Source organism: Callospermophilus lateralis, chromosome 7 (genome assembly GCF_048772815.1).
Source record: "Callospermophilus lateralis isolate mCalLat2 chromosome 7, mCalLat2.hap1, whole genome shotgun sequence".
Classification (NCBI taxonomy): Eukaryota; Metazoa; Chordata; class Mammalia; order Rodentia; family Sciuridae; genus Callospermophilus; species Callospermophilus lateralis.
This window is the reverse complement of record NC_135311.1, coordinates 115,008,458-115,035,035: the sequence shown is the minus strand read 5'-3', so window position 1 is coordinate 115,035,035 and position 26,578 is coordinate 115,008,458. Positions and strand designations below refer to the sequence as shown.

Below are 26,578 nucleotides of genomic sequence, written 5' to 3'. Positions count from 1 at the left end.
TAAATTTGGAGTTGGGGTTACCCCTTACTCCTCCATCTTAATCCTTTCTCATCTTCTCTTCTCCCTCCTACACCATGTCCACCCTTTGTAGTTCCAGATAGGAACACTGAGTCCACGTCAGGAGCCCTACTGGGGAAAGCTTGCTTTCTGAGAGGCTCAGGACTGCCATCCATTGCAGATTCTGCCCTCAGGGTGGTCTTCATGAGAGGGGAGAATCTACAGAGAGACTCTCATACCAAGGGATGAAATTGGTCCCAGGCCAGCTCACTACCTGTACCCCCATTAACATTTCTCAGGGGCCATACACCAGTTTTTGAATACAATTTTGGGAGAAAAAATGAGACAATATAAATTTATTCAAAACCTTTTCTGTTTATTTGAATGGCTTTTAAGAAGCAGAAGCCCTCGTTGTAAATGAAGGCATCGACAAGCATGAGGAGGGAGAGGGGTCCACGGGGATAAGCGTGTAGCCCTTGATCACGTGACCCGGTGAATGATGCAAAAAGCCAGACCTAGCTGGAATCATGGAGCGTGCTAAGAGCAGGTGAGGGAGGAAAGCTGGGAAGGGTGTGCAAGGCCTAACCCCAGGCGAGGGGACTCATGGAGATGAAGAGGCACATGCTCTGACCTCTAAAGGAGGCACTTGGGAGGTTTATCATAAACAGCAACTCAGGGGGAGCAGGCGAGGGAGAAGCAGGGCAGCAAATGGTGTGCAGCAAAGGGCTTCTGCCAGGCAGACACAGCCACACTGTGTGTGATGGCTTCACTCTTAATCTTGTTTTAATCTGGGGATACTGAGATGCTTTTAAGTAGAAACCAGAGATTAAGGATATGGGACTATTAAGTTTAAAACACACAGGGACTGAACTCTTGTCGTCCTCAAACTATGAGCCTGAGTTTAATGACCTCCTACTCTCAGTTACTTGGTTCTAAAAATCCCATTCCCTGGGCCCAGGTAGCAGTGTAAACTGGAGATTCAAGGGCCGGATTTAGCCTACAAGATATGCTTTTTTTGGCCTGCCTGGTGTTTTCTGAATTTGAAATAGTTGCCAACATCTCAAAGTCCAGACTTCTAGGTTCTTGGGAAAAACTGAGTGGAATATGCAGCAATATCAGCCTGCATTCCCACATGGCAGCCATCTGTCGGGCCCTGGTCAGTGTTTTCCATCTCCCTAATGGCTCTGCTAATCCCCTTTACTCATTTCTATTTGCTGCTCAGCCCCTGTAGGCATCAGGGTTTGTGACCTGTGCCTGTGCAACTGGTCTATGGTGATCTCAGTGATTTTCTATGTGGTGGCAGCTACATGTCCAGCCTTGAGTCTTTACCCTAATTCAGTGGCAGACTTCCCATGAAGGAGTAGCCACCCACAAGCCAGGAGGACAGAGGTCATTGACCTCCATCTACGGTTTTGATTCACCTTATGGGGCCTTTTACTTGGCAAAGATGAGTAACTAAAAGTTCCCAGCCATATTTCACTTTCATATTCCTCTGGGACTTGGCTCATCAGAGAGATACTTCCCAATCAAGGTCAAGGGTAAGTCACTTTTGGCTAGAAGTTCAGACTAGACCATCCAAGCAGAGGAAGGAATGCTAGCCTAGGTTGGGCTGGGCCAGGGTTCAGGGAGGAAAGCAACTATCCTAGACACAGCCATGACATGGCCAGGGTATCTGCACACTCGGCAGGTTTTGCAGCTTTGGGCATCACCCATGTCACGTGTGAATGGGCTCCTCTGGAGCTTTGCAGTACACAATATGCCCAACTGTACATGTTGGTTATGACACTATTAGGAGGAGGGAAGAAACAAGTGGAGTTAGGCAGGTAGAGTCAAAAGCATTGTCCTAGCCCAGATTCTATCACTTCCTTGCTAAGGCTACAGAGAGTAGGGGTGGGAGACAGGGTTAAAAGCCAAGGCTTTGGCCAGAGGCTAGAAGTTGCAGAAGAAGGCTAAGGGGACTGACCTCAGTGGCCCCCACGCTACACACATGCAATGTCCATGAAATGATGGGAACAGCCAGAACCAGTTCCAAGAAGCAGGGCTGGCCCCCACAAACTGAGGATCCTCAATGGAGATAACAGTTTGTACACTCCTAGTGAGGAGTGCAAACATGCACACACACACACACACACACACACACACACACACAGCATCATCAGAAGAGCTACCTGAGCCACTACACATACCCACGTAAATATACACACATGCACAGTTTTTATCTGGTTGCACACACTGTGTGCATCCACACAATCACAGTGGTTATCGGCAAGAACAATCAGCTCGTCACTCAGGTATGCTTAGAAAACATTTTCAGAGCACCTGAAGTCCTTTATGGCTGGCAAGGGCTACTTGGTAGGGAAAGTCCAGCATAGTATTAAGTAGAATGAAAGAAGATCAAAGTAAATCAGATTCAAAATCACTACAGCTGGCAGCTGAGTACGGGCATGCAGTGCCACCTACCGGCAAGAGGGGGTTTTGCACTTTGCTTAGAGACCCAGGACAAAACCCAGGACACTGCTTCTCAGGCCCCCTTCCAGATAAGCTGCCAACCATGGGATGCCATTATCCTCCTCCTCACTGTGTTTCACTGGAATCAGGTGAGAGCCTGGTATCCTCAGAGTTGCAGCACAGTATCAAAGCATGGACATCCAGGACTCCTGGAAAGCAATAGCCACACTGATAGGACAAACTAGGTTTCATCTTTCACCTCCAACCCACTGGTAGAGACTGCCTGGAATGCTGGGTTGAGAAGGATTCTGAGGCCAAGTCTGGGCTTAGAAGAGATGAAATGGTGAAAACAACCTTGGCTTAGAGGGACAACTTCCACACTGCTATTTCTATGGTGGATCTTGGAAACTTCCGGTCCACAGCTTGTTGGTGAAGGGAAGTTTGTTGCTCACACCCTCACAGCACAAGAAAACTGTCATTCCAGCTTTTACTGGACTTTGATCTTTCATGTGGTAAATAACTTCTGAGCCAGCCAAAGCCCTCTTGGAACCCTCTTCATGAAGAATTTGTCCTTGTTTTCAGAGCATGCACAGGGATGACTCGTTGATATGAGGCACTCAAGTCAACAGTGGGCACTTCACTTTATCCAAAGCTTACATTTATCCCCCATCCCTCTACTAGCACTCATCACTGCCCAAAAGACCCCATGAGGACCATAAAGAGGTGAAAACACAAAGCCATTCTGAGCAGATGCTGGACAGCCAGCACAGACCTTCCCTAGTCAAGGGTCCTGCTTCCTGCCCCTCCCACATCAGCTCAGGTCACTTGAGAATAATAAAAACTTGGAATCTTAAATCCTCAAATGGATTTGCAGTGCAGGCAAGGATCAGAGGGGCACAGAGCCCATCCCCCTTGGCAGTGGAGCCAACCTCTGTCCTCATGTGCTTCGGGGCATGTGACCTAATTCATCCCACTGAGGTGTGGCCATTAATGTTATCTTAGCCCAGGGGTCAGCAAACTTTTTTCTCTAAAGGGCCAGAAAAAACATTTTTTGCTTCATAGTCTCTTTTGTAACCATTCAACTCTGCTGCTGGAGTACAAAAGCAGTCAGAGACATGTGTAAACTAGAGCACTTGCTGCATTAAAAATAGCCAAAGGTTTTTGCCAGGCAGGTGTGGTGGCACACACCTGTAATTCCAGTAACTCAGGAGCCTCAGGTGGGAAGATTGCAAGGTCAATGTCAAGCTGGGCTATTTAGCCAGGTCCTAAGCAGCCTAGTGAGTCCCTGTCTCAAAATAAAACATAAAAAGGAATTTGGTAAAGCATCCCTAGGTTCAATCCCAAGTACCCAAACAAACAAAAACCCAAAATTCAATAACACATGCACACAACAAAAAAATCTAGAAATTTGACAAAAATAGGGGGTGGGTCATATTTGGTACAAGAGCCCCTCATTTATCAAATTCTTCATTTGCTCAAACCAGGAGTCTTCAAATAAGGTCCCACCAAATTTGGGATCATTTGAAAGTGCCCCAGGGATCTGCAAATCTTTGGCTCTGATTTAAATTGATTTTCAGCTATTTATGAATCTATAACCACAATCTACCCAGTCAGATGTATTCCAGCAATTCCACATGCAGGAAATCAACATGTTCACTGGCTGTCCAGAGAGCTTCTCTGGTGAAGATCTCAGAGTGGGACTTCTCTTGCCATCACTACGTATAGAATGGTATGGAAAATAGCAGGGAGCCTGGTCCCAGCAAGCAACATACAGACACATCTGGGAGTCCCAGTGCTGCCACTCACTATCTGAGTGGCTTTGGGCAAGTTACTTTAGCTCCCTAAACCAGCAAGACTAGGACACCGTGAAACAGAATGGACACTGGCCATGGTGCTAGCACAGCCTCTGCAGGACTGAACCGTGGGAGATGGAGCATTCACACTGTAGGACCCAGAATAATTGAGGTCACCAAGGGATACTCAGGGGACTCAGGGCAGGGCTATTTACCATCTGGTAAGGAGCTATTTCAATATTTTGATCATCAGTTTGGCTGTGTGGGTGTACACCAGCTGAATATCATTATAATGTTGAATTCATCTTGGATTTGAATTTCTTGCTGGTTTCTTTTCTTTTGTTCCTGACATATTCTGTTACATTCCCACTATTCTTGATTTGCCCCTCAGGTAGGGGAGGGGGCTATCTGCAATGATCTTAGCAGTTTTTGGTGATTAATAACAGGGCTTCTGCTTTCCTGCTAAGTGGCAGTTCCATTGGGTCACTTCCATTGTTGGCAAACACTCCTGGGTCCAGTGATCTGCAGAACTTGGGGAAGTGGTGTTTTCAACTAAAGGGTCCAGCATTCCAGAAGCTGTGGCACCTCTGCCCTAGTGCTGCAGTCCTAAGTCAGGCCTGGGTCTTTGATGCTCATCTGGCTTTTTAATTTCCTGGTGATTCAATAAACAATGCTCCTCACCCCTGGGTCCCTCTTCAGCACTGAGACCATCAGAAGGCTTGTCTGGTTGTGATGAAACCTGCCCCCAGGACTTCTAGCTTTTTACTCCAGCTTCTGAAAGCTCTTTTCTGGGCTTGAGGTGCCCATTTGTGGTTTCAGTAATAGAGTTTGGACCTTCGGTGTCTCTTCATTGCCCAAGGCTCTCTATAGCTATTAATGATGCCCCAGTGAAATTCACAGCTTTTATTGTACCTTATCTTTCTGCTTCTAGCATCATATTTTCCTGCTTCCTCAGAGAGCTGAAGGGTCTGTGGTGTTCATCGCTGGGCCCTCGGGATAGACTTCATGGGTTTTAGAATCTCTGAAGTTTATCTCAATTTGATGACATCTGCTGCCCTCACCATGCGTAAGTCCTTAGTGAGGCAGCCTGTGCCATTCTATGAGCCTAGACTGTGTCCAGCTTTGTAGGCTTCTTATGGCCACGGGCTCTGTGAGTCCTGGAGGCTCCTCCAAGAGCATGACTGTGACCCCAGTGGCAGGCAGGCCAGAGGCTTTTTGTCACCTCCTGCCAAAATGGAGGTGACCTGAGGCCAAGTTCCCTCTCTCTTCCTTTTCATTTCCCTGTGACTGTTCTTAGGTTGCACAGAATCTGTGGCCAGGCAAAGAGCACTGATTGTAGAGGAAGCTCCACACCAGACCTTCTGCCCCAAGGCCGCCTCTGCTGGCCTAAAGAGTCCTGGTTATGTGATGGAAATGGCTGTGTTACAAAAACACCTTCATTACACGCCCATCTGGGTGCCATGATGCCACTGTCCCTAAGGCAGCTGTGGTAATGTCTGTCTCAGGCACTCAGTCCAGCCTTGCCCTTCTTCCCTGCAAACAGCCTCTCTGGGCCTCTGACACCCAGAGCCCAAGCACAGCCAGCACTTCTTTTCTGACCCAAACTGTACTCATTTCTGGAAGCACCTCGGTCTTCTTTTTCCTCCTTCCTGGACTATCTTTCTGCGACTGCTACCTGGTGCCACACTGCCTGGGACATGTGCTCACTCAGACCCTGGGCTGAGTGCTCAGAAAGACAAAGGTTGAGTAGGCTCCGCAGGTTGCCCTTCACCCCCACACCTATAGGCTCTTGCCCCCTCTAATGATGCCTTTGGTTTTCTTTGCGAAATGCCCACTCATAGCTAGGATCCTTGGGGAGATGGGCAATCAGTGCACAGATGTCTGCTCACCCCTTCTTGGTCTTCCATGGGCATCAGCCATTCATGCTTCTTTCCTTTCTCCCAGAGAGCCAAGGCTGCTCAGCAAAGGAGGAGACTGATTCATCAGGGCTCTCTGGAGGTGGTGAAGGAGGTGCTGCAGGAACTTCTGGAAGAGTGGAGGTTGCCTCATTCCAGAATCCCTTACACAACATCCCAGTGACAGAGAGCTCGTTACTTCCAAGGCAGCTCTGACTGCCTTCGGCTCACTATCCACAGTGGGAGAATTTTGCCTAGTGCACATCCAGCTCCTTCCTAAGTCATTACTGCCTTGGTACTTCTGGGTCTCAGATCAGACCTCCTGACACTTCCTACTTCACCCAGGCAGTGCCTTACCCTCTGGGTCAGCATGGACAACTGCTCACTTCAGACGCTGCGGTTTCTCCCCCTGTGTTTGGGGCCACAGATATTCCACCTCTTTCCCCATTGGCAGAGCTGCTTAACAGCACAACAGGACCAAGGGCCAATAAGAGGGGTTGGCAGACACAACAACTGAATCTTGGCTAAAATCTGAAGCAGAGAAAACCCTGCAGCAGCAGCTACCAAAGCTCCTCCCCAGGAAGAGCCTGCAGTGCCCCCTGCTGGCTGAAGGAGAACTTGCGTGCAGGTTCAATTTCCTCCCAACTCCTTTCTGAAAAACTTCCACTTTGGCAGCTGACCCCTGATGGTCCAACTTAGAGAATTCTAGGAAGCAGATGGGTCACGTTGTCCACTGATTTCCAAACATGGAAAGATATATACAGGGCTGCTATGGAACATTGTGTCCTTTAACAAAGGCCTCTGGGCTGAGGGGTACTTGGGGGCTGAAATCCAGCCTATATCTTGTTAACAAAGCTGCGTAGCCCAGCCTCAGCCTGGGTCTGGCCACAGGAAGAGGTATCATTTTATAATTGGCCTAGAGAAAGTGTCCCTTTGTGTGATTTGTACATTCTAGGCTGCATACCAGCAGCCCTGGCACAGAATGCTTTCTTCAAAAGGCAATTTCATTAAAAAAAAAAAAAAAAAAAACTTCTCTGGCTAAAGGAGAATTTAGAAACCACCTAAAAGATGTGGGAACTGAGGACCATGAAGGGGAAGGAGTTAAAGTCAAGCATTAATGCCAGGGCAGAGCTCAGATGCCAGGTCCACCTTCTCCACAGCAGTTCTTGGCACTGCACTGGGCTGGTTTTTATCCCAAGCCCCTTCTGAAGCATCCTGGCTTTGCTGACCCTCCTCTGCTCAGTCCCATCAACTTCTCCCTGAAACCAAGCTACTCTGCATGATCCTATTGTCCTAGCTAGGATCATGGCACAGTGTTTGCCCAAAAGGGGGCATGGTCAGTCAGTTCGTTGACCCAGTCTGTGTGATTTCCTACAAGTACCTCACCCAAAGGGATGAGAGCAGAAGGACAGAATGGCGAGGAACTAGAAGGGGCCACCAGACAAGGTGTGGAACTAAGACAGGGAGCCTGAAGTGAAGTGGCTCAGCTATTGTGCAGATGGGGCCTGCTTTGCAGGTGCAGCCCGCCGGGGTGTCTGTGCCACGCCGTAAGGCACATGGGCAGCCACGGTGCCCATCTCCTGAGCCCCAGCCACGTGGAACATCTGATCATCAAAGAAGATATGTGGGCGAATCTTCTCCAGGAGGGGGCCCTTGGGTGCTCCAGCTAGGAACAAGGCCTCATCCGTCTCCAGGCCCCAGCTGCGCAGGGTCTTGAGAGCTCGGGCCCCAGAACTGGCTGCGCTGCGTGCTGTCACCAAGTAGGTGCGGATTGGACATTCTAGCCGCAGGCCCTTGGAGTAGAACTTCTTCTGTAGCCTACCCAGTGCCTCCAGGAAGCCCTTTAAGGGGCCCTGTGAAAAAGTAAGGGAACACTGTGAGCTCAGCCTCCCCAACAAGTGCTCCCCTCCTCTCCCTGAGGCACTAGTGTCCTCCTTGTTGGTCTGAGAAAACTTTTCAGGATCCCTAGATCTCTCGGGTAGTTTTGCTGTGCCTGCTGGGGTTCCTGTGTGCATCAGTGGGGCTGTAGGTACCTCAGTCTGGAGTCTGTCTTACTGAGATTGGGGCTGTGCCAGAATAACTGTACCTGGGCAATTGTTAGTGTGCGTATCTATCCAGGCCCCCATCAGCAGGTGTCTGTCTGGCAGCTCTGTAAGCATGGCCGTCTGTGCCCCCAGAAGGGAAGATATTAAAATGAGTACCTCTGCCATGGACATCCTCCAGCTGTCAACATCTGGGACACAGGGGCCAATGTGTATCTGGTGAATATGAACCTGCCCCTGGGCACACAGGTGGCTCAGGATGTCAGTCTCAAGCTCTCTGAGGGCAGGGAGAGGATTTATTTCTCTACAGTGCCCAGAGCAATGAAAAGTCCCAACTCTTCAATTCTATACAGTGTGATGAGACATGAGTTAATGAGGATATATGAATTAAGAACTGGAAGATGATGAAGACTGCTTATTTCTAAAGTAGCTGGGAATAAGTTGGGCTTCTAGGCTTAGAGACTTCTGCCTTGCTGGATGACTCAGAGCAAGCAGTAGTCCTTGGACCTCTATTGACCACTTAGTGGGAAAATTGTCTTGCTCTGAGAAAATGATTTTTGGGAAAAATTCAAACTGGAGCTCCCAGGAAGACTGGAGAACCCCACAGCTCCAACCCCAAGAAATTTTCAACAAGTATTAAGACATGTTCCATTCTCAGAGGCCCATTTGAGCAATCTGAGTGTGACTGAAGTCCCTGATCCCACTCACCGAGGCATAGCAGGAAGTGGCCCAAGCATATAGTCTGTCCCAGCGCCCTACCCCATGCCCCAGCCAGATGTCCCTGCTCCAGTGGGCCTGCCCCTGTGGGGTGCCAATCCAGTTCTTCCTGTCCTCCAGGAAGGGGAACGGGAGTTTCTTCAGGAACAGGAGCTTACTCAGAGGTGATACCAGAGAGGAGCTGAGGGATCCAGAGACAGGATGGTGGATTCAGAGGGGGGAGGTAAGGCCTTTGGAGAGATGTGGGGACTTAGAGAATGAGAACTTCAGAGAAGGGGTGGAGACCTCAGAAGGGGATTAGGCTCCAGAAAGGAAGGAGGACTTCAGGAAGGGACAGAGACCTCAGAAAAGGGATTGGAGCTGTAAGGAAGGGGAAGAGGTTCAGAGATGGGGCTCAGAGAGACCATGGAGACTTCAGTGAGGATGATGGGGACTGAGTAAAGGGGTGGGAGCTCACTGAGGGGGCTGGGGCCAAGCGAGAGGGACGAGGGATTTAGGTTAGGTGAGGGGACCTGGCTAGAGTCTGGGCTGAACCCAGGTTTGGTTCTGACCAAGGGCAGGTTCTAGGGAGCCACCTTGTTCTTCTCAGGGGTTCTGGGACGATGTAGAGCACCTGAGCCAAAGGTTTGTTCTCATGGGCCTTCTCATGCTCGAAGAATCTGTCCAGCCCATGCGCCTTGACAATGCGCTCTGACTCGTCTGAGAAGAGCACAGCATCCCCATCGAAAGCCACGCGCAGTTGACTCTGGGACACAACGACATCCCTGCTGGGGCTGAAGATGGTGGCAGCTGCAATCCCTGGGCAGAGAGAGGCAAGCATTGTCTGTCTTCAGGGCAGGCAATGGGGGCCCCTGGTGGTACAGAGAGGGCTGTCTCAAGCTATGCCAGAGAGGGTTATCTCAGGCTACACTCACCCCACCTGCTCTCCCCCACCAGGACAGAGGGCAAGGTTAATGAGAGTTAATGTTAAAAATATCTAAAAACCAGTAGTTAGCTCATGGACATTGGCCATAGGAGTAGACAGAGCTGTAGCTCCAACATTGGGTGCTAAGGGCCCTCACCTATGTGGAGAGGTCTGGGACAGTCCTGGAGGCAGGAGGAGGCTTCAGAGGGCTCAGGGCAAGAGTTCTTTACCAAATAGTATGAAGGAATTTTAATACCAAGAAAAATCATGCTAGGGATCAGCCAAAGAGCTGGTCCTGGGAAGAAGGTCCACCAGGCCCTACTCTCCTGCTCAGGGCTCCTCACAGACCCCTGATATGGATCTACGGAGGGTCTGGAAAGGAGCCCTTTACTCTGGCTAGCCCTGGTCACTCCCTCGCTGTTGATTGTGATAAGTCACTCGCCTTCTCTGGGCCAAGATAAAATTAAGGTCCTTATGGCTCTGTCTGGGGCTGAGATGCCAAGCTGCATTAGGGGTGGGATGGGTGTGGGCACCATGTCTACAACCACAATGGTTCCCGGGTATGCCCTACTCAGGGCAGGTTGGCCATTCAGGGTTCCATGAAGCAATACAGGGGGCCCTAGGGGGTGGTAGCACAAGCTGCCTTTGACTGTGTGCAGTCTCCATAACTGGGACTTCTCTGTGGGAACCCAGGCGAAAGGCTAGAGCTGCCCTGGACCCAGAGCACCAGTGCTAAGAGGCTGGAAACCTGGCAGCTTGTCTTCTTCTCTCTGAAGGCCACTTCTGTCCTGCTCTTTGGAATCCAGGATCATAGAGGCAGGGCTCAGCAGAGCTTTAGGAGGAGTGAACAGTACAGGCCTCACAGCAACCTCGCTAGCCTGAGGATGCCAACAGCAGGGCAGCCCCTGGGCATCAGGCTAGGCACCTTTTCAGCTCTGCTAATGCCAAAGCCAAGGTGACCCAGAACCATCTGACCCTGAGCAGGGCCTCCCTCCAGACCACTCTCCTGCTCCCTAGCCTGAGGTCAGGTTACAGGCTCGCAGAAGCATGCCTACATGTCAGCACTCAGGCCTCAACCAGGGAGTGTGACATCTGCCTAGGGAAATGGCTCCTGGGTCCTGATTAAAGAAGCCTTGTGGAGCTCCCAACAGCCCAGGAGAGGGAGGCGTCAGGAGAGTGGCCAGGCTTACAGGCAGGAGAAAGCAAGAAAGAGGAAGAGAAAAGTGGATATGAATCCTGCCACTGTAGTGTTCAGCCCGGGGAGTCTTCTCAGGCAGCCGGGCAGTCCTTCTTCCTCTGTGGCCTGTGTAAGTTGGATACACACCCCATGGGGAGGACTGAGTCTATCCTGGCCACCATAGTCTCCCCTTGAAAAGGGCTCATAGAGGGAACTCCCCTTTGTTGGAACTTGCCCCTGGATCTCCTGGCCTCACTTTAGCTCTGGCCAGTCCAGCTGCTGGAGATGCTGGCCATTTCCTGAGCCCATCACTCTGGCTGGACCGGATATGGATCCCCCATCCCACTGGCTCAAAAAAGGGCAGGAACTGCCCATGATCATACAGGAATCAGAACTCTCACTGACCTGGAGGAATCTTAGAAGGAAGTAGCTTTCTGGGCTGTAAGGAGGGTTTCCATGGAAACAGAAGGTTGGGTAATGCTGATGAATAAATCCATCTTTAACACAGTAGAGCAGGAGGTGGGAAAGTAGAATAAGTGGGGCCTTGTTTTCAGACTTTATAAACAGATCACAGGAGTTTAGGCACAGGCCCCTCTCTAGTTACCATAGCAACTCCCAGCACCTGTATAGTTTTAGGACCCAGGCCTCCCACCTCCTAGACCACTTTGCTAGACTTCCTGTATTTTCCCTCCTCATTCTGACTTACCCTCATCAATGGCTTCTCGCACTTTTTCTGCATCAGCTGACAAGTAGAGGTTGGTGTGATAGGCCTTGAGGTAGCAGATGGGGCTGTTCCCTCCTGTCATGCAGAACCTCTCGATGAACAGATCTGGGGAGGAGGCAGCGAGCACCCAGGTGAGGCCAGGGTCAATCCTCCAGGTTTTAGAATGGATTCTCTGTGCTTAAGGAGTGCCATCTTGGATTCGTGTGGTGGTGGGCAGCAGAGTAATTCTCTGTGACTTTAGGCCAGCATTTCCCTTCTGAGCCCCTTCACCCCTCATCAATGACATGGGGATGAAACTGCCCAGCTCACAGAAATTCCTTCTTGTCAGGGAATCAGGACGCTATAGACTGCAGAACCTATAGACACCTGACCCAGCTGTCAAACAGTTAGTCCCCATGGCTGCCAAGGGTGTAAAATATTTGCTGGTCGACGGCTGCTGTTGTTTTAAGTGATCTATCACTACTTCAGCCCCTTACCCAGAACCCTGTCCTCCTCACAGCTCACAGTCCACAGTCCAAAGTCCACAGAAAGGTGAAATGCCCAGCACCAGAGAGGTCTTTCAGGGCCAGCTCCAGCACTATCTACTTGGCACGTGTGGACTGCTCAGCACCTATCACACAGGCGATTAAATATTTTTAGTATCACTCCTGCTCCCATAAATTTGAAATTAATATTTAAAACATGCCAACTGGTGGCTGAGGGCATAGCTCAGTGGTAGAAATCATGCTTTTACACACAAAGCCCTGGATTCAATCCCTAGCACCCCAAATAAAGAATTATTAAAGTAAATTAAATAAAGCCAACTGGATTAGCTTGTTTCCTTAAAACAAGGTCTTAGAAATCTCTCTCTCTCTCTCTCCCCAAACTGGATTTCTCTGCTTTTCCTTGTTTTGTATTCAGAAAGCAGAGAAATCCAGTTTGGGGGCCACCAGGGAGAGAGAGAGAGAGAGAGAGAGAGAGAGAGAAAGACAAAGAGAATGTGAACTTGCTAGAGAAGCATAAGTAAGGGCTTTCCAGAACTTGGCTTCCGGCCTCTGTGGGCCAATTTTACTTCCTGCCCCAAGGTTCTGAGACACTCTGGAACCTAATAAATTATTTTCTTCATCTGAAGCCAGCTCTGGAGGGTCTAGTATCTTTTTTGAGGGGTGGGTACGTGGAATTGAACTCAAGGGCACTTAATCTCTGAGCCACATCCCCAGCCCTTTTTCATATTTTATTTAGAGACAGGTCTTGCTGAGTTGCTTTAGGGCCTCACAAAGTTGCCGAGGCTGGCTTTGAACTCACAATCCTCCTCCCTCAGCCTCCTGTGCCACTGGGATGACAGGTGTGTGCCACCATACTTGGCAAGTATTTTTAATCAAAAGTGTGGACTGAGACACAGAGCACTTTTACTCTAGCAGCTGCCTGTGATTCTCCCAGCAGCTTTGTGTGGCCTTTTAGCCTCATTGCAGGTAAAGAGGCATGGAGACAGAAAGCGCTGCTGTCACACAGGGAGTGGGGCCTGTGCACTGTGTGTGGAGCTGACTTGTGTCAGCGTGGGAGAGCCTATGGTCAAACGAATTCTGTGAGACATTTGGTTGGATTTTGTTCAACCATGGGTGGCTTGAAATCAGCCATTGCAGGAATATGGACACCTGAAAACTGGCAACACTTCAAATCAGGGTTTTTTGGTTTTCGTAAACAGCCAGTTCACCAGTATAGCATTGAACTTAGGGGTCCAGTGGGTACCAACTGATGCTGCATTAGTGTGGCCCATCCGCGGGGGTGTGGTAGGGCCTCTTGCTTACCGTAGTGGTTGATACTGTTGATGAGGCGAACTCCCACTTGAGCGTGGTTGTTGGTCATGAGCACGATGTCAAAGACATCCTCACTGTCGGGGTACAGCTCCCGAAGCCGCCTGTTTACAGCCTCCAGAGCCTGGAAGGAGGGGACACCCTGTTGCTCAGATTCTTATGATGGATACCTGGAGTTGGTGGCCAGGGATCCAATAAGAGGAGGGGAGGAGAGGAGTGGGGAAGGGAGGGGAGGGGAGGTCCGAGGCAGACTTGGGATGAGAACAATGCATAGGGACCATCTCCTAATGGTGTTCTCCACGGCTGTGCAGGGTGTTTGCTCTTCAGGAGCACCTCACAAAAGAGGTGAGTGAGGGCCACTCACCAAACTGGTTACCTGGCACAGGGCTACATCAGTCCAGAGGAGGGGTGGCCTCTTCTTCCCACAAAGGCTCTGTTCCCTAGCCAAGCCTGTGCCCTGGTGGGGTTGCATCTGTACAGAGGGGGCTCCTTTTCCCTGCTCAGACAATCATGGGAGTGTTTTTTTTCTAGTCCCCACGAAGGCACTCTGTGGGCAGCCGCAGGACCTGCCCCTCACCTTCACGAAGGGGAAGGCTGGCCCGGGACTGAAGGGCTCATTCTCGTGCTCCAGCTGGTAGCGCACGTACTCCTCCACGCCCTGTTCCGTGTAGATCCGCTGCTCCTCGTCCATGCGGAACAAGGCTCGGGAGGACACAGCAATGGTGACAGCATTCTGAGGCCTGGGCTGCAGAGGTGCAGGAGTAAGGGTCGTCACTCAGACTTGCTCTGGGGCAGGTGTTCCTATGCAAACCCCTCAGCTACTGAAGACGTGGAAAAGACCCAGACCCAGGCTTTTCCCTAAAGAGACTCAGTCTGGGAAGAGGCAGACAGGTTAGGGCCCTGTTTACAGAGAACCCAGAGGCAGAGGGTGGCTGGCCATCTAGAGTGCAATCTGAAGGAGGGACGTGCCCTCAGGGAGTTCGCAGTTTGGTTGGGACATCTGAATACAGCAGAAAAATGAATATGATGTATGTGGCCCAAGTATGACTGATGCTTGAGATCCAGGTGGTTTCCATTAGGAAATGAGAGCTACATGCCCTAAGGAAGAAATTGATGGCCAGGAACATAGCAATTACATAAGAAAATTTATCTCCAGCCCAGATCTGTCTCCTGAGCTCCAGATTCAAATATCCAAGTGCCCCAGCTTCAACTCATCATGCCTGAGGCTGAATTGCCACCACTTCCTCCACCCCCAGCTTGATCCCTCCTCCTTTCCCTAACCTCCAGGCTCAGCACCACCATCCACTCCAGAGCTCCACAGCACTGCTGCCCGGTTTCCGTTTTAGCGACTAAATGGCTCAGGGATCACTCCAGGTAAACTGGGCTAACTGGGCTGCGCAAAATAATCACACAAGAGACACAAATACCTTTTTCTTTGGGTCACTGCGACGGCTCCTCTGACCTTAAAGGTCCACAGGAAGAGAGAGAGAGAGAGAGAGAGCAAGCGCTGACCCCTTTTATTGAGGAGAAGCTATTCAAATGAGACAAGGGATCAGGTTTCAGGGGGCTGAGTCTATCTTCATGATGTCCACTGTCAGCAGGTTGACTGACACCTGGGTAGGCCACACTCAAAGGCACAGTAAGAGAAGGGGACACACACACAAGGCACTTCCATGGAACATTCTATCCTAAACAGGGCAAGGGGTAAGATTACAAAGGAACAGGTGGGCATAGCTCCACCCATGGGGCTGTAGGAAGACACAGCCTGGGCAGGAAGACACAGGTCACTCGAACCCTAGAAGAGCAGGGCAGTCTAGCGGCATGGGTGCCTGACGCCACATCGCCCAGCAGGGGAGTTAACTCAGTCACGTGCGAGGTTGGTCTCCCACACGCCACTGTCCACAGAAGCAGAACCCTGAAGCAGCTTCACTCCTTCTTCTTCCCCGGCTCCATTCTCCATCAGCCAATCACCCCAAGCAGTCAATACGACCAAGATCCAGCCACTTTTTTTCTGTCTTCTCTACCAGACACCAGGCCATCAACACCACTCACCCTCTACAGTTTCTCACTCATGCTGCTGTCGGGGGATTTTCCTAAAGTGCAGATGGGAGCACAGCCCACCTCTTCGGTGGTGACCACTCTTTTCAGAGTGGAATTGGCAGCCTTTGGTATGGAGTTGGAAGTCCTTCACAACAGGCCCCTTTCTCTTTCCCCACTCTCAGCTTCTGCTTTCCCAGTCTTGTTCAATGTGACCTTTCTCACATCTGACACACCCTGCCCTTCTTCCTCTGAGCCTTTGCGGTTCCCTTTACGGATATGCTGTTTCTCATACTCTCTGTCCAGGTAACTTCTACTCAACCTACAGGTCCCAAATTAGACTGTCACCTCCAGGAAGACTACCCTCACCACAGTCTCCATTTGATACCTCTGCTGTGGGTTTCCTTCTTAGTACAATTAACATTAAATTATAATCACTTATTTAACGTTTTTCTAGGTGAATTTAGGAAGGAAGCAGGAACATCTCATCTGTTATTGTTATTATTGGTACCAGTAGTAGTATGACGGATTAAACCCAGGGATAGTTTACCAGCAAGCAAAGCCCCCAGAAGTTTTTTATTTTTTTATTTTGAGACAGGGTCCTGGACTGGGGGTATAGCTTAGTTGGTAGAGTGCTTGTCTTGCATGCACAAGGCCCTGGGTTTAATCCCCAGCATGAGAGAGAGAGACAGAGAGAGAGAGAGAGAGAGAGAGCGAGAGAGAGAGAGACAGAGGCAGAGACAGAGAGAGTCTCGTTAAGTTACTGAGGCTGGCCTTGAAATTGTGATACTCCTGCCTCAGCCTCCTGAATCGCTGGGATTATAGATGTGTGCCACCATGTCTGGTTTCATTACTATAGCTCTGTGCCTGGCACAGAAAGGTGCTCAGCAAACCTTTAATACCTCTGGAATTCTAACATATTTCAAAAATATTTCACACATATACATGTATATATGTTTTTAATTTTTTTTAAAAAATTATTTTTTCTTTTTAGATATACATGGTAGTAGAGTTTATTTTGACATATTATACACACATGGATTATAACTTATTCTAGTTAGGATCCCATTCTTGTGGTTGTACATGATGTGGAGTTTCACTGGTAGTATATTCACATATGAACATAGAAAAGTTATGTCACATTCATTGGATTGAACCCAGGGGTGCTCTGCCACTTATTGCCGTCACCCAATCTTCAAAGTATTGGTAGTAAGAGGTGAGGCCTTTGGAAAGTGATCAGGTCATGATGGGATTAGTTATTCTTATAAAAGACACACCAGAAAAGGCCCTTCCTACAACACTCCCCTTTTAAAAGTTTTTTAAATTTTGAGACAAGGGTCTCACTAAGTTACTGAGGCTGGCCACAAACTTGCAATCCTCCTACCTCAGCCTCAGAGTCACTGGGATTATAGGTGTGCACCACTGGGCCCAGCATCAATATACTTTTAACATATTTCAATAAGAAAGTGTGTGCAATAAAAAACTTCACATGGAGCCAGGCACGGGGGCACATGCCTATAAGCCCAGTGGCTGGGGAGGCTGAGGCAGGAGGATCTTGAGTTCAAAAGCAGCCTCAGCAAAATTGAGGCATTAAGCAACTCAGTGAGACCCTGTCTCTAAATAAAATACAAAAAAAGGGCTTGGGATGTGGCTCAGTGGCTGAGTGACCCTGAGTTTAATCCCCGGTACAAAACAAAAATGAAAAAATTAACATGAAACAGAAATTCCAATGCAGTGCCCTCATCTGTTCAGATTGCTTCAAATATAGCAGGTGCCCAGAAAATATTTTGTTAGTTGGTGTAAAACTGGTGGACATTGACCAGTTTTTTATGCCGGGCACCTGAGCTTGGGTAGAGACATGGCTCCCATTCTCAGAGCTCACGGTGTGGTAGGGAAGGTGATGGTAGTAAGAGGTGAGGACTTGGGAGGTGATCAGGTCATGATGGGATTAGTAGTCATACAAGAGACACCAGAGAGCTTGCCTTGCCTGTTCCACCGTGTGAGGACACAGCTAGAAATTTCCATCTTTGCATCAGAAAGTGGACCCTCATCAGATACCAGTCTGCTGGTGTCTTGATCTTGGACTTCAGCTTCCATAAATAAATAAATTTATGTTGTTTACAGTAAAAATCACTGAGTTTATGGCACTATTTGTTATAACAGCCCAAATGGTCTAAGACACCCACTTCTGGTGGAAAGGGGAGAGGAGTTTGACACCATAGACAGCAGCTGGACTCTTTTTAGTCCCTGGCAAGGATCAGAATGTGGGTACCCAAGGGATTCATGGACACCCAGAGAGTCCTTCCACATCTCTGTGACCTGGGAAGTCCTAGATCATGATTCCTATTTATAGGTAAGGAGACAGGGGCTCAGATTGAAGTCAAGACTTGTGAGTGGACCTCAAATTCTGGCCTGTTTCCTGGTAGCCCTGTGGGCTATGAACCCCACCCCACTGCTTCTTTCTGGGGTCAAACCTGGGCTCCAATTAGTTGATAACACTGAATGATCATGATGTGACAGGCACTATGCTGGGGACATAGCTGAAAACAATAGAGGAGATCCCTGCCACCGTAGATCTTATTTATGATTCTTCTTCAAGGCAGGGATTCATGCCATTCATTAGAAGAACACTGTCCAGTGGAATTTCCTGTGATAATGCAAATGTTCCATAATCTGTGCTGTCCATGTGGCTATGGAGCAATTTGAAGTATAGCTAGTGAGACCAAAGACCTGGGTTTTTAATTTCATTTAATTTTAATGAACTTATATATCTACGTATAGTTAGTGGCTAGTGCAGCTTTAGAACCTAAAAACAGGAATGGAGAGCCAAAGAATTCCCCAAGGTCATGTGACTGACTGACCTCAGTTTGCAAAGCATTAGCTTTTAACCCCAACCAAGATGGTGTATGTGGCAAGTAGGGTCAGTGTAAGGACTGGTGGAACAGGTCCTCCTCCTAGGTTCAACCCAAATGTCTTTCCCAGTTGCTGAACACTGTATGTCTGTGTTTCCTTGGGCTGGGCACCCCCCTAGCCCCATCAACACTGGTGATCCTTCAAGGAAGAAGCTAAAGTCAAAAGCCCTAAAGGAAAGGGGGTGATAGGGTGATGGCCATGGATGGTAAGGGTAGGGTCAGAGGTGGGGACATTCACTCTTCATGAATCTAGGAATTCTATATGCTTTTGAGACAGGGCTTCTCCTACCCTATCCTCTGGGCTTACTACCCCAGGGACAGACCCATGCTCCCTTGAAGGACAGAGAGCCAGCTGCTCTCCAGTCCCTTCAGGCAGGTTCCCAAGCCTGTCATTCCAGCCCAGGCAGCCAGCCAAGGTCTCAGTCCCCACTTTCTGTCCCACAGTCTCTGCCAGACTGCCAAGTCCTGAGTCTCCCCTGGCCGAGCTACCCAGACCCCATCTCATCCCACTCCTGACCATTGCAAGAAAAATCATCCTGGCTGCCTTGGCCTCAGGAGTCTCTACTTCCCTCTTTTCCAGATAGGGAAGTAGGCTAGTGAGGGGCAGTTTTGCTCTACACCACACAGCAAAGTCAAGGCAGAGCCAAGATGAGATCCCAGTTTTCGACTTCTATCCTGGCCTCTGTCCACACAGCAGTTCCCTTGATAGGGCTCTCCTCAATGATGACTCCCAGAAGTCCCCAACCTCTGTTACTTTAGTGACTTCCCTGGATATACCTTCCCTAGCCTTCCTTTCCAGATTGGGAGAAATGGTGAGAGGTACCGCCCTCCCTGAGTGTGGAGTCTCAGAGCAGGGCACTTTTTCCCTCTCAAAATGGAATTCCCAAGGCAAGGACTCTGCTCCCCACCCCCAGACTACTCTCAACACAACACAAGTAAAGTGGGGTCGAAGGGCCTCCAGGGCATGTGCTGCTGTAGGAAATGCGGCTCCAGCTGGAATAGATGCATGGCAGTCAAGACTCCAAGCTGACCGGAAGAACAGGTGAGAGGGTGCTTAGAGACCCTCCTGAGCCTGGCCAGATCTCTAACACCTGGTCACGTGTTGTCAGGTGCACCAAAATCAGAAAGCAGCCCACATCTCAGACTGGGAAATGGGTCAAAACAATACACTGGTTCAGCCTGGAAGCTCTGGCTCTAGGAAGCCAGAGTCCTGCCAGCTCCCTGCCTTCTGCTGGGGCTGAGGCATTGCTCTGACTTAGGGGGTGGGGAAGGAAGATTAATAGAGGGCAGCTCAGCTACCACTCCCACTCCAGCCTGCCTGAGAAGCTTCCATATAAATCAACATGATTCTGCCTAGTGCACCCAAGATAGGAACATAGCCCAAATGCTATTATTTCTGGAAGGACTTAGAGAGAGAAGGGTGGCTGGGAGAAAGGGACAGAAGAGCTCTGGATTGAGGAAGTCCTCTGACCCCATAAGGTGAGGGCCTCCTATGTGCCTTCACTCAGTTAAATATTTCCCTCAGGCTCCTGGGAATAAGAATAAGTCCAGGCCAGGCCCTGATGGGGCCCAGGAGACCTAAAGCCCCCAAAATAGCCTGTGGGAAGAGGGGCTACTACAGGAAGGAATAGGAGCTGGGAAGCCTCCAGGTTCCTTGCCTCCCAGAGATCCATGAGGGAGGCTGGAGGGGTCATGACTGACCTCTGGGCCTGAGCTCCCTGGTTCTTGGTGCTTGGGGAGGAATAGGATTTGGAACACTAAAGCCACTCCAATCTCCAACATCCATCTCCTCTCCAGCCCCCAGGCCACAACATCAATCTAGCTTTGCCTTCTGTCTATTATGCCTTCTGCCAGATCTGCCCTTTCCAATCCATCCAGCAAACAGTCCTAGAGTGATCATCTAGAATGAAACTGGGATCAGGCAAAAAATAAGGGACCAATTTAATCCCCTGCTGAAAAATCCTATAATAGGTCCATTATGGTCTCCATGTTTTTTTTTTTTTTTAATGTAGATTGTCCTTTTATTCAAATGAACTCTTAGGCAGAACCTCAATATGAAAATCATATTGCCATAAATAATAGGTATGAGCTTATTTTACAAATTCAAACATATAATATATATTTATGAATGTATTTATTATACAGTCGACCAACAAAAACAACATAGCTGTTTTGATGAGAACAAACATAAAACCAGGGGTGTGGACGCCAGGGCAGACTTAAGCTTTAGAATCCAGCCAATTTGTTTCTGTTTTTGTTTTGGAGCAGGGTTGAGAAAGCCCTGATTCATACAGATAAGTGGTTGCAAGTGGGAATGGTTTTAATTTTGTTAAATAATGGGGCTTACAATCTCAAGATGCTTTTCTATTAAATAGAACTGAGGAAAAGCTTTATTCTGAGGTTTGCTAAAAATGTAGCACAATTTAATATGTCTCTGGTCCCCATAGTGCTGAAATCTCCAATGAACACATTTGAGTGAGTTGGGCTTTATCACATATTTTTAATAGTTTAAAACATAGTTTAAAGAAGAAAGAAAATTGTATTCAATTGTCTGCAGGCCCCCTGAAACATGGGTCTCCACGGAACCTAGTTTGAAAACCTCATCTCACTAAGGCCCTGTCCACAAGCCCCAAGTTCCTCCACCCAACAGTATCTCTGTTACTCTTCTCTGAATAACCCCACATTTTCCTACTGAGTCCTTATTCTGAAACACAGTCCTTGATTTCAAAGACATCTCCATCTTTTCCCTCTCTGCCTGGGAAACTCCATCTACTCAGGTTTTAAGATCAGCTGAAATACCAACTCCACAAAGCCTTTCCTGGTGGGCAGTCACTCCCTCCTCTCTGCTCCCACTGCACCATGTGGGATCTTTTTTTGAGCACCCACCATCTCCAGAGCCTCCAACAGTGCACTGTGAACTCCTTTGACTGGGGTACAGTTTAATCAATATCTCAATGCCATGGATGACCAAGGCCTAGAGATGTCCAAAGAATGACTGTTGGGGTGAGCTTCCTAGAAAAGGCTCTTTGAAAGGAAGCTTAAAGGTCTTTGGTGAATATACCCAGGCCAGCCTTTACCCTCAGTCCCTTCCCCAAGCATCTGGGAAGATGGACTGAGCAAGGCTAAAGGCAGACCAGGGCTTTGTGATTTATCCCACAAGGGAAGAGGAGCTCTTTCCTCTGTGTGAGGTCTCAAAGGTTGGACTCAACTTTGGGATGTTAATGTCCATTTCAAAGGGGGAGCAGAGCTTGCTACTGGGGTGCAGAACCCAGCGTTGGGACCCTAGAATGAGGGGCACAAAGGCCTGAGCGCACAGAGCAGATCTCCAGTGCCTGGAGCAAGAAGCTCCTTTTAGGACGCAGGGAGGGCAGCATCCCGACACCGAGAGCAGGGCCCCAGGCTATGGCTCGAACACAGAGGTCTGGGTCCCGAACCCGGTGCCCAGATAAGTGGAGAGGGGAGCACACAGAGAGGAGCCAGGTTTCCAGTTTCGAGTTACCGGAGCCTGGGACGCTGCTTCAGGCGGGGTTGACCAGCTTTGCCAACAAGTGCACCCGAGCACCCCGGATAGTGGGGAAGGAGGTAATCTGGGTCGCAGCCCATCTGAGCAGTGATAACACTTGGGGGGAGGGGGATCCTGGCGTGGAAACTGAGCCCGGGGGGCGGGGGGGAGAGAAGAAAGAAATAAACAACAACACACAACCACCAGAACCGAGCTCCCAAAATAAACCCGAGCCTGAGCCAACTGCTGGGCGCATTCTGGAGCAGAGGAGCTGCGTTCCCTCCCAGAGGGGCACTACGGGTCCCTTCCCAGGGGCCTTGCAAACCCGCCTCTGAGTGACCCTTTCCCGGCCCGATCTCCCCATCCATGCCCCGCTTTTACCGATTTAGGTTTCTTCTTGGGCGCGAGGTTGTCATAGAAAGTCTTGGCCTCCTCCCAGCGCGGGGCCGCGGCGGTCTCTGCCCCGGGTCCAGGTTCCCGGGCCTCCCGGGACTCCCCGGGTTCCATGCTCCAGCTCTGACCCTCCCGGGCTGGAGCAGGCGGCTGCGGAGACGCGGAGCTCGCGGGGCTGGGCTGCGGGAGCGAAGGCGCGGCGGGGCGTGAGAAGAGGGCGGGCAGCAGCGGCCAGGGTGTCCGCGTGAGCCGCCGCCCCGCCCGCCCGCCGCGGGTGGGGGACCCGGGAGGTTAGGCTCGCCCTCTCTGTCGCCGGCGTGCTGCTGCTGCTATAGGTGCGGGGGTACAGCAGAACTCTCCTTTCCCGACCGACCCGCGCCTGAAGCAAATGGAGGGATGCGGTTCCAGATTTGCAAGCTCGTAGGCTGCTGCGGATTCGGGATTGTCAGGATGATGTTCAAGGGCATGGAGAGAGGGGAGATCTGACAACTTTTCTCACCTAGAGTGTGGTGATCACCAAAAGAGAAAATGGAAAGTGACTCTCCACCCTCCTTTCCAAAGCTAACCGTCCCTCTGAACCCCTCGGATGCCAGAATGCTGGAACCCTAGGACCCTGAGCAGTCCCCTTCCCTCAGACCCTAGGCATCCTGCGGACTGAGGAGGAGGTGGATGGACAACTCCAACTACCAACAGGGACCTGCTCCTCAGCGGGGGGCAAGTGGGAGATCCAGCCAGCAGCCCTTCTATACCATGGCGGAGGCGGTCGAGACACTGTGCGATGCTGCCTCTTCTGCGCCCTGGCCTAGCGGGAAACCCAGATCGAAGAAACTGGGACTCTGAGCCCAGATTCTCGCTGGCTCCTTATTGGCCAGCAGAGGGCGCGCGTTCCCAGGTCCCACCTGCCGAATTGGGAGTGGTTATTTACAAGTTATGGAGGGGCTGGAGGCGGGAGCTTAGAAGTAGGGCCTAGGAAACAAATGTTAGGCTGCCATTTGTGGGATTTTTTTTTTTTTTTTTGAATTCCAGGGTATTGTCCCTTTGGTGCAGAGCCCTGAACTATGAATATCATCCATTCCAAGGAACAGGTCAGGAAGTCTAAGAGTGAATACAGAAAGGAGGGATCTTCCTGGCCTCCACCATGTGAGGAGGAACCAACCAAACCTTGTTTGGGAAAAAGAGGGAAATTATAGTAACCAAAAAAAGTTATAGGAGTGAGGGGATGTGTGTTTGTCCTTCCCAAGACTTAGCAGATAATTTCTAGTTATGAACCCAGACCTCTCCCATTCTGCCTGCCCTTTGCTAATTTGATAACACTCCTCCTATCCTATCCAAAGGTGAAGTTGTCTGAGGTGACCTTGTGACTTGCTTTGACTAACAGAATGCAGTAGAAATTACCATTATATGGTTTCCAAGCTGAAGTCTTAAGAGGCCACGCAGATTCCATTTTTTGCCCTCTTGGGAACCAGCTACCATGTAAAGAAGTGTGGACCATTCTACTGCAAAGAGGCCACGGAGTATAAGAAGCCAGTATAGAGGTCGGGGATGTATTTCAGTGTAGACCATGTGCTTGGCATGTGTGAGGTCCTGGGTTCAAACCCTAGCACCCCAAACAAACAAAGGACAGCAAGAAGCAGCAGCAGCCAGTGAAGAACTGGGTTTCCCAGGTGACAGCACATCAGTGAGGCCATCTTGGCTGTTTCAGCCCCAGCCTTGCCCCAGCAGAATTCACCTACGTGACTCCAGTCAACATGAAGGAGAAAAACCAACCAGGTGGACCCAGCCAACTCATGAAATTGTGAAAAATAATAAAGTGTTGGTTCAAGCACTAAGCTTTGGGGTAGCTTGTAACACAGTAATAAATAATTGAGGGGGGGTGCCAGGGATTGAACTCTGGGGCACTCAACCACGGAGCCACATCCCCAGCCCAATTTTGTATTTTTATTTAGAGACAGGGTCTCACTGAGTTGCTTAGTGCCTCGTCATTGCTGAAGCTGGTTTTGAACTTGCAATCCTCCTGCCTCAGCCTCCCAAGTCACTGGGATTACAGGTATGAGCCACCATGCCCGGCATACACAGTAATAAATAATTGAAAGTCTAATTGGGTGTCATGGTGCTCACCTGTAATCCCAGCAACTCAGGAGGCTGAGGCAGGAGGATCACAAGTTCAAGAACAGCCTCAGCAATTTAGCAAGAACTTGTCTCAAAATAAAAATAAAATAAAATAAAAAGGGCTGGGGATGTGGCTCAGTTGTTATGTGCACCTGGATTTAATCCCTGGTACAAAACAAAAAGAAAGAAAAATAAAATCTGGGAAGACATCCAATATCTTCATGGAGAAAGATGAAGTCACTTAGGAAGAATGTATAGAGTGGTTGTGGTTATTTGGATGAAGATGAGCACTTGACAAAAAAGTAAACCATCCTCATGCTGCCCCGTGATTTTGACCTATATGATTGATTTGAAAAGATGACCTGGGCCAGTCAATTCCTCTTTCTGGGGAATTTGGAATTGAAAAACAGGAGCTCAGGAATGATTGAGGATGCTGTGAAATATAGTTGGTTCCCAAGAGACTCAGATGAGCCTCAGCAGGCTGTAACTATATGTAAAGTTAGAGGGATAGGGGTAGAAAGTCTCTATGAGCAGCGTGAACCAACCAGCAGATAAAGTTGGGAAAACATATGCAGAGGGCAGCAGAAATGCTTAGAATTAGCCGCCTCTGGTCCTGACAATTTCCCCAAGTCCCAGATGAGGACCGGCTAGGTGCCCATCCCCAAATTTCCAAGGGATTCTCCACATTGCTTCAACAAAAGAAGAAAGTTGGTGGCCACTGGTGTTGTTTGACCAAGCCACCTTTCCCAGCTTCCTCTAATAATGAGACTTGCCTCCAGACAAGGAGTAATATGTGCCAAAGACTTGACCATTGTTTGCCTGCACACAGTGACTGATCCAGGGATGACCATGTGACCCCTTTTGGGCCTTCATATATGGATGTTGGGAGATTTGGCTCTTTTTTCCCTCTGGGGTTATTAATTTGGGATATGAGATGTACACTCATCTTTTCCTGTGGCAGGTGAAAAAACATAAAAAAAAGCCATCTGGAAGGACAGTGAGGTCACAGAGATTGAGAAAAGCAGAAGCAGGAAATAAGAAAGGGTGTAATACAGAGTTTCTGGATCCAGCAGGGCCAGAACTTCCCAATTACATGAGTCAACAAGTCTCTTTTTGCATAAACTTGTTTATGTTGGATTTTGTTCACTTGTAACCAAAAGACCTAACTAATCCACTCCTCTTTACTCTTGCTGACCTGAGTAAGGCTCTGTTCCTTGCCATCAAGGATCCTGCTCCAATTCATGGTTCAGATCCTTTAAGAATTTTCCTAGACCCTTGGAAGGGTTATAGAAGTTGGTCCTCAACTGTTCTTGCCACCTTTCTGGGGATCTGGCCATCCTATCTGGCTTGCCTCTCACTCCCTGATAGCTGGCTGAGTACAGGGATTCTCTGGCTCTGTATCTCTGGACTTCAATCAGTACTTTCCCTCTGGGGAGGGAATAAGCTGTGAACAGACCCTTTTGAGCATCCCTGCCCCTGAACTGCTCCCCTGGGCACCCCTGCCCAGCTTGCCTGGCCTTGTTGGCTAGAACTGAGGAAGACTCCTGGGAAGATGCCGCCTCTTCCATGAAACCATCTCCCCCCTTTGCTCTTACCTATCCCACACCACCCTCGGGCACGACTCTTCCTCCTCTGAAGCTCAGAGCTCAGGTTTGCTACCTCTCTGTCACATTCTGAATTGAGTTTATTCCCATGGCTAAGAAAACATAATAAGCAGTGGCCTTGATGTCAGGAGGCCCAAGTTGAAGTCCCAGATTCCTTGTTTTGTTTTTTAAAATGAAGACTTGAATGTGCTTGGCTCAGCTCAAAGAGAACCACATGGGAAGGTTTGTTGATTATGATGGACTGTGTACAGGAGGGGCCATTGTTGGGTGGTAGGAGGGCTTCACAGGAGGACATCCTTAAGGCTGAGAATGGGTGGCCCAGAGAGAGGCGATGATGTGTACATGCACAGAGGCCTAAGAGACTTCCCTCCTATCCCCGTTAGGAGAATGGGGGAGGACAGTTCGGGGTGGCTTAAGTGCAGGGAGCAGGAGAGGGAAATGAGACAAAGAACAAGTCTTCTGAGATCAGCTGGTGGCAAACCACACAGGACCTTGAAGGACATTAATGTGGGTATCCTTCTGAGGGGAGAC

General features: G+C 49.5%; 1 protein-coding gene across 3 annotated transcripts; it reads right to left on the bottom strand.

The window, feature by feature from the left end:
- Window positions 1–409: 409 nt before the first annotated feature.
- Nt5c1a (5'-nucleotidase, cytosolic IA) lies at window positions 410–22,522 on the bottom strand. Of its 3 annotated transcripts, XR_013091813.2 has the most exons (7): window positions 22,323–22,522; window positions 14,068–14,235; window positions 13,485–13,614; window positions 11,680–11,802; window positions 9,506–9,690; window positions 4,454–7,986; window positions 410–2,654 (listed from the first exon to the last, which is right to left on the bottom strand). XR_013091813.2 is itself a non-coding variant. In XM_076860675.2 (6 exons), exons 1-6 carry the CDS (start codon window positions 22,446–22,448, stop codon window positions 7,621–7,623), a joined length of 1,098 nt encoding a protein of 365 aa, XP_076716790.2. In that variant the 5' UTR covers window positions 22,449–22,522; the 3' UTR covers window positions 4,200–7,620. The 3 variants fall into 3 exon arrangements, 2 of the variants coding, with proteins under 2 accessions (XP_076716790.2, XP_076716791.1); XM_076860675.2 differs by lacking the exon at window positions 410–2,654 and having other exon boundaries at window positions 4,200–7,986; XM_076860676.1 differs by lacking the exons at window positions 410–2,654; window positions 22,323–22,522 and adding an exon at window positions 14,772–14,865 and having other exon boundaries at window positions 4,200–7,986.
- Between the last annotated feature and the right edge of the window lie 4,056 nt (window positions 22,523–26,578).